The 11016-nt window shown below is 47.0% G+C and overlaps 1 protein-coding gene across 8 annotated transcripts in view; it reads right to left on the bottom strand.

Annotated features, from left to right (window-relative positions):
- LOC134351095 (LIM domain-binding protein 1-like) overlaps window positions 1-10278 on the bottom strand; it is a 37657-nt gene extending 27379 nt beyond the window's left edge. For all 8 annotated transcript variants that reach the window (XR_010019070.1, XM_063057163.1, XM_063057159.1 and 5 more), the window contains exons 1-3: window positions 10225-10278; window positions 5812-5911; window positions 465-509 (exon numbers count right to left, since the gene is read on the bottom strand). Coding sequence is in view for 7 of the 8 variants with exons in the window: in XM_063057163.1 (XP_062913233.1) it covers window positions 465-509; window positions 5812-5831 (65 nt within the window). In the remaining variant the exon portion in view is untranslated. The remainder of the gene's footprint in view (window positions 1-464; window positions 510-5811; window positions 5912-10224) is intronic.
- Between the last annotated feature and the right edge of the window lie 738 nt (window positions 10279-11016).

The following is an 11016-nucleotide window of genomic DNA, read 5'->3' on the forward strand; positions in this document are numbered from 1 at the left end:
TCCCTTCCCCTTTTCCCAACCATGATTCCCTTCTCCCTGCCCCCTTCCCACTCTCAGTCCACAATAAAGACCCATTTTAGAATCAGGTTTATCATCACTCACATACCTCATGAAATTTGTTTTTTTGTGGCAGCAGTACAGCGTAATACATAAAATTACCACAGTACTGTGCAAAAGTCTTAAACACCCTAGCAATATATGTATGCCTAAGACTTGTCCAGTACTGTAATACAAAAATGGTGTATAATCAGTTAGCCAGCAGACACCTACTTTTCAAATCATCAGTAGCTCTTGCTGAACTGCTAAACTTCCATGGCAATAATATCAGCTCAATATTTAAAGTCTATATAAGGTACAATACAAAGATTATAGTTGACACCCAGAATATGGATCCATAACAGAATGAAAGGTCCTTTCAATTAAACATATTTCACAGATACCGAGCAGAACTAAAATGTCCTTACCCGATATTGGGCTCCGGATACGTAGCAGGGTAAGACGGGGTTGGACTACAAATGAAAATGAAAGTGGCAATGTTAATTGCTGATGCACTCAGTAACATTATTGCTCTTTTAAGAGTAGATTCTGAATTATTTATCATGCGCACATCAAAACATACAGGGAACTGCATCATCTGCATTAAAACCAGCACAGTCTGGAGATGTGCTGGGAGCAGCCCACAAGAGTTGCCACACATTCCGGCAACAACATAGCATGTCCACAGATCTTGGCAAAACAACATAGACCACCACAAGCGACAAAACAACAACAGCAAGTCAGGCCCCAATCCTCCCTCCGATTCACCACATAGTCCTCCAACTCCAGGACTGACCTCCTGGCTTGGGCCATTGGCCCTAGACGTTTGATCGACCTTCGGTTCTGACACCTGCACCCCAAGACTAGCCAATGATGGGACCCGAATTCGGGCTTGAATTCCAAATATGTCAACTGCCTGGATCTCGTGCCTCCTCCTCACATGGACATCCGATGATGGGACACACTGACACAGCAGTCCTTCATCACTGGCCTTCGAGCACAGAGCGGAAGCCTGGACTGTAGATTTCCTTTGTCTTACATCCACACTGCTAGAACTTCGAGCGCAGAGCGGAGACTTGGACTGCAGATACCCTTTGTCACCCGTCCGCGTTGCTGGACTTTGAACAGAGCGGAGGCCTGATCTCGAACTCCTCCACATCACTATCCCCAATCTGACCTCCAATATCCCCACGTCTAACACACTTGTACTCTCCTTAGATCATCACGACCAAGGATGAGAACAGGTAGCACGCCTTCTCTAGAGAACAGAGGCTGTGCCACTCTGAATTGGTCAATAAAAAGGCTGCAGGACATCTTAGGGAGAGCAAATGGAGAGGCACGGACTCCTCAGAGATAAGTCTGCAGTCTGGTAGATAAAAGTAGAAGACCATGATTAAATATCATTGCTCACTACCATCCCAGTGCTGTAGGATGTGCCGTTCCAGTTCTGACTATAACAGAGAAACAGCAACCAAAAGGAATTAAGGATGTGTGTATCAAAAGGAAATCTCAGTTAACAGAAACTGTCCATTAAAAATTCAACAGTAAGCTCTAACTGGGCAGCTTTTGTTTATGGTAATAGAATATTCATATCCATGTAATCTCCAAATTCAACACTGCACGTTAGAGTTGGATCCTGGTTAAACAGCTGATCAGCTTTGAGTTAAGAACTGAACACTAACAGCAAGCTGCAATTCAAAGATAATTTACAGAAATATTCGCGACATTCTACATTAGTTAATACAATTCCCAGATAATTCTGGGCTGGATTTCCCTCTGAGGCACTAAAATACTAAACACTTAATCAAATCCAGCAGTTTGCACACATTCAAACTGCAGACCAATTGCAACTGAGTTTCAGCTACTAATCTGCAATAAATACCAGGGTAAATTGTTCTACATATTGCCAAGCTCTGTCCAAAATCGCCTCATATTACACATAATTTGTTTAGGTGATCCAATTCAGATTTATTTATCACATGCACACTGAAGCATACAGAGATGTGGCATTTGCATTAGCAACCAACACATATGAAGATGCGATGGGGGAAGCCCGCAAGTCTGGCATATATTTCTGCGCCAACATAGCATGCCCACAGTGCTGGGCAAACACAAGCAGCAAAACAATAGCAAAAACAAAACAAGCCCCTTCCCTCCCAATACCCACACCCACCAATGGCCCTCCAACCTCAGGGCAGGACTCTGGGCCTCCAGCCTCCCACCATAGGGCTATGACTTCCAAACTTCTGATCAATCTTTGGACTCTGACCCCTGGACTAGCCAACGATGGGACACTGGATTCCCAACTCAAAATCTGGGGGACCCGTGTGCCTCCAGCTCGCACAGACTTTCGAACCCAGAACCCTCCAACCTGGAACAGTGTAACATCTACCGCTGCCCTTCACCACCCGTATGAAGTTTTAAATCCCAATACTGAATTGGGTGAATGGGGTGTCCAGGGAGGGATAGCACCTCTGGTGAAGGGGCTTGTCATGTCCATTCTGGGGCAGCTCACTCACCTTTGGTCCCCACCCAAAACTCAGCTCTCACCTGTGGCTCTAAGTAGCTGTTTGCATGTGACAGTGGCCACACCCCAATACACCGCTTTGACAAGTGGGCTTAACCAAGTGACGGTGGCCTGCAGCTTCATACCTCAATGAGATAAGGACATACCTGTCCTAGCATGCAAAGTCAGCTCCTGCGGACTGGGCGGATGGGATCTACAGAGAGATGGAACTGCAGCGCTCCGTGGAGAGCAAAGGGCACGACGAGACAAAGACGACATCACGGTCATCCACTGTAACTAAGGAGGACTCCAGTTTGTGATACTTGTTCACGTTACTTGACCCAGACTTGTGAGAATCAGAGAGTGGAACTGCCCGTACAACGGTTTTTCCACATTAAAAGCTCTCCCGCACAGATTTCCTGCTGTTGTCAGACATGATAGACAACCACCAGCACTGAATGCCTCACCATTAACTGAATTTAACATCAGTTAGTCCGATATATGACATCAGGTTATTACAACAAATTTTCAGCCGATTGCAAAATCAACACAATCTGTTTAACCTATTTGCTAAATACAATACTGACTCCATCCTGAAACGATGACTTGCCCTGCTAAACAGTCCTGATTCAAACTAATGTGCAACAAGAAATAGGACACTTTTAAAGTATCCTCCAAGAGGACCACAACCTTGTCGTTGGGTTTGGGGGCTTTCATGCCTCAATGACCCAGAGAGCTATGTTGACTCGAGTCAGGGCTTTATGCTTTGGCTCTTGGTTGGGACACCCATGCTAAACAGGTCAAAGATTCATTTTATTATCAAAGCATACAACTCTAAAATTCTTCAATTTTCTGGTAGCCATAGCCAAAAAAGAAAGAAACGAAAGGCAACAGGATCATCGACCCCCAAATTCCACCTCCCCACAAAAATAGAACAAACACACCAACCTCCCAAATCCCTCCTCCCACACAAAAAAAATCAGCAAAATGGATCAGAAACATCAACCCTCCCCCAAATCCCTCTTCCCACACAAAAAACAAGCAAAATGGATCAGAAACATTAACCCACACCCGCATCCCTCCTCCTGCATAAAAAAAATGAACAAAATGGATCAGGCACATTGGCCCCCCCCCCCACCAAATCCTCTTTCCCACACAAAAAAACCGAGAAGATTGGAAGAAAAAACACAGAATATAAAAACTAAAAGACTGCAACAAAGATGTTATAGTCCAAGTCCACATCCAAGATGCAGAAAAACCTGGAGAACACTACCCGAGCCCAGCGGCAGACCTTTCCAGCTCCTGTACAGAGCGATCAAGACAGGCAGCTGGTGCTCACCCTATGCGCTCGCTTCAATCCCCCTCGAAGCTTTCTTCAGTGAACAACAGAAGCTTTAATCGGCAAAACATCAGCTTGTGCCCCGCCCTGCAGCCTGCCCACTATGGGGTGCCCACACGCAGTCTCTACCTCTTGGAATCCTCTCAGAGATGGCAGAGTGCTGGAACACCTAAATGATCTCCAAACTTCAACACTTGCCTTAATGTTTCAATCACCCTCGTCGCTTTAATCAGCAAACAATGGAAGCTACTATCAGTGAAATGTGGTCAAATATTGGCACATGCGCCAGCCTGCAAGCTGCTCGCCACAAGGTTCGCTCACACTGCCTCGGCGTCTCAGAATCTCAGAGACTGTAGAGTAGCAAAGCACCCAAACGATCTCCAAACAGCAAAAGTCTCCAATAGTTCCAGAATCACATCCAAGACAAGAAACAAATGTAAAAGACATAAAAGAGAAAAAGAGGGTTCCATGATCTATCCAGAAGATATCAACCAAAGGAGCGTTGTATGCAGGCACCACCTTGATAACAAGTTCATGGCCAAAAGTCAGACTAAGAGTGGTCACCGGTCCTCCAGGTTCGGGGGATCAGCTCAGGGCTAACAACCCCGAATGGTAAAACAAAGTTGTTCCGGAAACAGCAACGAAGAATCTTTCTACAACTGAACGCGACGGTATTCCTGAGTCTTCACCCTGGACTTGCAAGGCTGACAGTAGTGAAAACCAAGAAGGCTGACATGATGAAAGAAGCCCTGAGCACCACCAGAGATGGAGGACCTTCATTGCTGCCCTAAATGCCAGTCGTAATAGACAGTAAGCTCTAAAATACACAGTGACAATGACATGCATTCTTAGATCGCAGTGTAACAACTTTGCATAGAATGACACCAAATTTACAGAACAGAAACAGGTCACCTGATGTCTGAGCTCATACCTTCTCCCACCATCACCCCAACAAATACTCGATGTTTCTTATGTACACATCTAGTTATCCTTCACCATTCACCTCAACAACAGGTGACACCCCCCCCACCCCCCAGCTCCCATCTTGGGTGGAGCTTAAATTTCTAAGTAACGGTCCATCATTTTTCATAACACCAAACTTAAGAAATAAGTTTGTTAAGAAATACAAGTTGAAAATCCAGATGAAATCCTGAGCCCTGATGAAGTGTCTCGGTCCAAAATTTTCACTGCTTATTCCTCCCCATAGGTGCTGCCTGACCTGCTGAGTTCCTTCAGCATTTTGTGTGACAAGTTGAAAATAAACTGTTTTGTTTAACTTTTTCACAAAAATTCCACAAGAGCAAATTTTATTCCATACCTCAAACGTCTAGTTTGTATAAGTGTCAATTACTATTTCTCATAATGCCAGAGTAGCCTGCTCTTGTATTGCCTTTTCCCATATGCTTGCAATGAATCCCCTTACAGGGTTATCATCTTACATGTCCATTAATATTAGCGTTTTTGTCATGAAAAAGCCCAATTCATTCCTCAGTACGATCGTCAGCTTCATCCAGCTTTGTTGCGTCTTCTCCTAATCCACCTGCTGCGTAAATTTCATGCCAGTTGACCAAGCAACTCCAGTCAAATCTGATAGTCCAATAACACTAGTTTTCAAATTTTTAAGTAAATTTATTATCAAAGTTAAATATAGATCACCATATACTACCTGGAGATTTGTTTTTTTTTGGAGGCATTTACAGGAAAATCAAGAAAAGGAGTAGAATTTATGGAAAAAACTATAATAACAAAGACTGCCAATCAATGGGAACATCCCAATCCTGGCTAACTGTCATATAGCCTCAGTTTATTACTAAATTTTATTGGCTCTCAAAGAGTATTCTTCTGGAAGAAGTTGCTGATAAACAGAGAACCAGGATACTAGATTGCAGACCAACAACTGAATGTTCCGTTTCACAAGTTGTATACCCACCCGAGGTCTCGGTCCAGCATAACTGCCTCAGTCTCCGGAATGCACTTCAGGGTGGAATAATAGCAAAATGGCCTCAGACTAGCTATCCGGACTAGGTACCCTGTAACAAAGCAAAAACATAAATGAGGAAAACTGCAACAACTACTTCATTCAAGTCACCAGCCCATCATGGGCAAAGCTCTCACCTCCATTAGGCACATATTCATACAGTGCTGTTACAAGGGAGCAGTATCCATCGTCCAGGACCCCCACTCTAGTCCGGGGCTCAGTCCCAGAGACCCTTTCCATCCATGAATCTCCGATGAGGCCATGCTCTCCTCTCACTGCTACCATTGGGAAGGAGGTACAGGAGCCTTGGGTCCCACACCACCAGGTTCAGGAACAGTTCCACTGAACTGATTCCACAACCTATAGAATCACTGTCAAGGGCTCCACAACTCATCTTTTCATGTATCTCTTATTTGCGATTTGTCTTGTTTTACCCAATATCAACACTCTTCAGAGATTGTCTGCCTGGTGTCAGTGGTCACATAACCAGGGTTTGTGTTATGCACCAGCTGCTCATACAACCATTCTCCACTTGCTCTTATGGTTTCACATGACCCTGATCGGGGGCTAAGCAGGTGTTACACCTTGTTCAAAGGTGACCTGCAGGCTAGCAGAGGGAAAAAGCACCTTACATCTCCTTTGGTAGGATGTATCTCCACTCTGCCACCCATATAGATGTGTTTGGTAATAAATTTACTTTGAACACCATCTGTCTCTCTTGCTTTCTCTCTCAGCTTGCACACTGGAAGCAGCATTGATAAATTCATTTTGACTTTCAGCCATTATACTGTAAGAGAAAAGGAATTCCGAAGTTTTACTAATGGAAATGCTATGTACTGCAAATGACTGCCTCTTACACTTCATGAATAACACTCCTAAGGATACGGAGAGTCTGCAGAGAGACATCGATAGGTTTAGTGAGTGGGCAAGGGTCTGGCAGATGGAGTACACGTTGGTAAATGCGAGGTCACCCACTTTGGAAGGAAGAATGGAAGACCAGATTACTATTTAAATGGTAAATGATTGCAGCATGCTGCTGTGCAGAGGGACTTGGGAATGCTTGTGCATGGATTGCAAAAGGTTGGCTTGCAGGTGCAGCAGGCTATCAAGGCAAATGGAATGTTGACCTTCATTGCTAGGGGTATTGAATTTAAGAGCAGGGAGGTTATGCTGCAACTGTACAGGGTACTGGTGAGGCCACATCTGGAGTACTGCATGCAGTTCTAGTCTCTTTACTTGAAGAACGATATACTGGCTTTGGAGGCGGTGCAGAGGAGGTTCAGCAGAGATGAGGGGGTTAGTCTATGAAGAGAGACTGAGTCACCTGGGACTGTACTCACTGGAATTCAGAAGAATGAGAGGAGATCTTATTGAAACATATACAATTGTGAAAGGGATAGATAAGACAGAGGCAGGAAAGTTGTTTCCACTAGTAGGTGAGACTAGAACTAGGGGCCATAGCCTCAAGATTTGGGGGAATAAATTTAGGATGGAGATGAGGAGGAACTGCTTTTCCCAAAGAGTGGTGAATCCGTGGAATTCTCTTCCCAATGAAGCAGTGGGGGCTACCTCAGTAAGTATATTTAAGGCAAGGTTGGATAGATTTTTGCACAGTAGGGGAATTAAGCATTATGGGGAAAAGGCAAGTAGGTGGAGATAAGTCCATAGCCAGATCAACCATGATTTTATTAAATGGCAGAGCAGGCTTGACTGGCCAGGTAGCCTATTCCTGCTCCTATTTCTTATCTTCTGTCTCTCTGCTCGTTACACCGCTGGCATTTAGGGCAGCAATGAAGATCCTCTATCTCTGGTGGTGTTCAGGGCTTCCTTCATCATGTCAGTAGCTTCCTCTCGATTTTCACTACTGTCAGCCATGCAAGTCCAGGCTGGAGACTCAGGAATACCGTCACATTCAGATGTATAAGGATTCTTCATTATCAAGAAAAAATGTACAGATGTTGGAATTCCAAGCAACAATGCCGGAGGAACCCAGTATGTCAGGCAGTATCTACAGAAAAGAGAACAGTCAGCACATTGGGCCGAGACCCTTCATCAGGACTGGAGTAAAAAGATGATAAGTCAGAGTGAGAAGGTGGGGAGGGAGTACAAGGTGGTCCATTATAGGTGAAACTGGGAGAGGGGGAGGGGAAAACAAGACTATTGAAGGGATTGAGTAAAAAAAGTTGGAAAATCAGTCTCACCCATGACTCTTAACACATGAAATGAATCAGATGAAGATGGCTGATCCAAATCATTTCCAAGCAGGGGTCCACGGTCCCCTTGCTTAATAGCTGGGAACCACTGTTCCCAAGGAACTCTTCCAATTATGACCATAACACAAAGGATGTATTCTATGTGGAATCAGCTGCCAAAGGAAATTATTGAGGAAGGAACAATAACAACTTTTAAAAAGCTGGTTGAGCAGGTACGTGGATTGGAAAGGTTTAGGTTATGGGTCCAACAGGATAGGGAATATTGGTCAACACTGCCAATTGAGGCAAAGAGTCTGTTTCCATGCAGTATAACGCAATGAATCTAATCTATAAACTGTGTTAAAACAACCACTTTCTTCCATAAGTGACTCCCCAAAATGGATGTTCAACAGAGGCCTCAACGTTATTTAAAGCCCGCTTTAATTTTTGGGGTGGTTACATCAACTTACTAGAGTCATGGTAATAAATCCTAGTTATCCAATACATCCAAGTCAACCGTCAAGCACTATTCACACTAATCTCATCTCCTGGCATTGGAAAGGGATAGGACCCAAATGGTTCTAACAAAATCCAAAATGGATATTACTCTTTTAATCAACACCAAATGGTAATCTTCATTACCAGACTGCAAGCTATCAATCCTCAGGGTAGTAAAACACTAACAATTTCAATCTTTTCACTTCTGGGATAATTTTTAGTGTTCTTGATTTAGAAATGTATTAATCTTTTCCTGCTACGAATTTGAGGTATAAAGTTCATTTTGAAAGGAGCAGGGAACAGGGGGATCACCGGGCACCTGTCCCACCAGCCCCTCCAACCGCCCAGCAGGACCCTCTTTACCCCATCCAATCCATTTATCAACCACCCACATCTCAAATATCAGCTATTGCTGATACGGTATCCCCACCTATCAACCCTCTCCAACCTCCTCCGCCTCTCTGAAAGCTGAGTACAATTCAGCCTTCTGCAGTGATGAGCAATGCTTTCCTGACACCACCCTCCGATTTCCCCTTTCACACCCTCGTGTTCTTTCCAACTTCCACTCTGCTCCCTCAAAACTATCAGACATCTCCAGCTGTCCCCAAACAAACTCTCCCTGCAACCACCTTATGAGGGTTTTCCACCCAGCTGCCATGCACCCTCACCCACAGGCCACATCCCTTCTCCCCAGGCCACAGCCCCTCTCCAGTCTCCATCCAGGCCACAACCCCTCTCCCCAGTTTTTCCCCAGACCCCCCAGGCCTCACCCTCTCTCCCCAGTTCCCCCAAGCCCCACTCCCTCTCCCCAGTTCCCCCAGGCCTCACCCCCTCTCCTCAATCCCCCCAGGCCACATCCCCTCTCCCCAGTTTCACCCCAGGCAACACCCCCTCTCCCCAGTTCCCCCCCAGACCTCACCCCCTCTCCCCAATCCCCCCCAGGCCTCACCCCCTCTCCCCAGTTCCTCCCAAGCCTCACCCCCTCTCCTCAATCCCCCCCAGGCCTCACCCCCTCTCCCCAGTTCCCCCCCAGACCTCACCCCCTCTCCCCAATCCCCCCCAGGCCTCACCCCCTCTCCCCAGTTCCTCCCAAGCCTCACCCCCTCTCCCCAGTTCCCCCAGGCCTCACCCCCTCTCCCCAGTTTCACCCCAGGCAACACCCCCTCTCCCCAGTTTCACCCCAGGCAACACCCCCTCTCCCCAGTTCCCCCCCAGACCTCACGCCCTCTCCCCAATCCCCCCCAGGCCACATCCCCTCTCCCCAGTTTCCCCCCAGGCCTCAACCCCTCTCCCCAGTTCCCCCCAGGCCACACCCCTTCTCCCCAGTTCCCCCCCAGGCCACTCCCCCTAGTCTCCCCTAGGCCACACCCCTCTTCCCAGTCTCCCCAGGCCACACCCCCTTTCTCCCCCAGGATACAGCCTATCTCCCCAGTCTCCCCCACGACCCAACCCCTTCACCCCAGACTCCCACCCATCGCCCCCACTCCTCAGTCAGCTATCCAGGCCCCGCCCCCTCCACAATCCCCCAGTTCCCCCTCATCTCCTCAGGAAAGTCCGGTGCTTATCCCGGGCCTCAGCCCTCTCAGCACCCCTCCATTTCCCAGCTATCCCGATCGGCGGCTCCGCTACTCCGGCCAACCCCGCCGCCGAACGGCCCGCGGTCCCCCTCACTCACCGACCCTTCCGCCGCAACTCGACGCGGGACCCTCACTTCCGGCGGAAGAGAGTGGAGGCGGCGGCGGCGCGCGGCAGGCGGGAGCGCGCTTTCGGTGACGTCACTGCTGCTCTGTGTCGGTGGATGAGGAGGGAAGGGGAGGGTTGATAGGTGAGGGAGGCAGGGAAGGGAAGAGTTGCCTCATGGTTTGGGATGGCATTTTGATTGTGCAGGAATGTAAGAATCTGCAGAGTACTGGAATCTCTGCCCAATACATCCAACCAACCATCTACAGGAGGTTTATGAATTGAATTGACTTTATTTCTCACATCTTTCACATACAGGAGGAGTAAAAATCTTTACGTTACGTCTCCATCTAAACGTGCAATACACAATCATAGTAATTTATAATAAATAGAACAGTCAGTGTAATATAAAGTACTCCAGTTCGCCTACCAGCCCCGACTAGGAGTTGAGGATGCCATCGTCTACCTGCTGAACCGTGTCTACACCCACCTGGACAAGCCAGCGAGCACTGTGAGGGTCATGTTTTTTGACTTCTCCAGTGCGTTCAACACCATCCGCCCTGCTCTGCTGGGGGAGAAGCTGACAGCGATGCAGGTGGATGCTTCCCTGGTATCATGGATTCTTGATTACCTGACTGGCAGACCACAGTACATGTGCTTGCAACACTGTGTGTCCGACAGAGTGATCAGCAGCACTGGGGCTCCACAGGGGACTGTCTTGTCTCCCTTTCTCTTCACCATTTACACCTCGGACTTCAACTACTGCACAGAGTCTTGTCATCTTCAG

The sequence above is a fragment of the Mobula hypostoma genome, chromosome 8 (genome assembly GCF_963921235.1).
Source record: "Mobula hypostoma chromosome 8, sMobHyp1.1, whole genome shotgun sequence".
In the NCBI taxonomy this organism is placed as follows: domain Eukaryota; kingdom Metazoa; phylum Chordata; class Chondrichthyes; order Myliobatiformes; family Myliobatidae; genus Mobula; species Mobula hypostoma.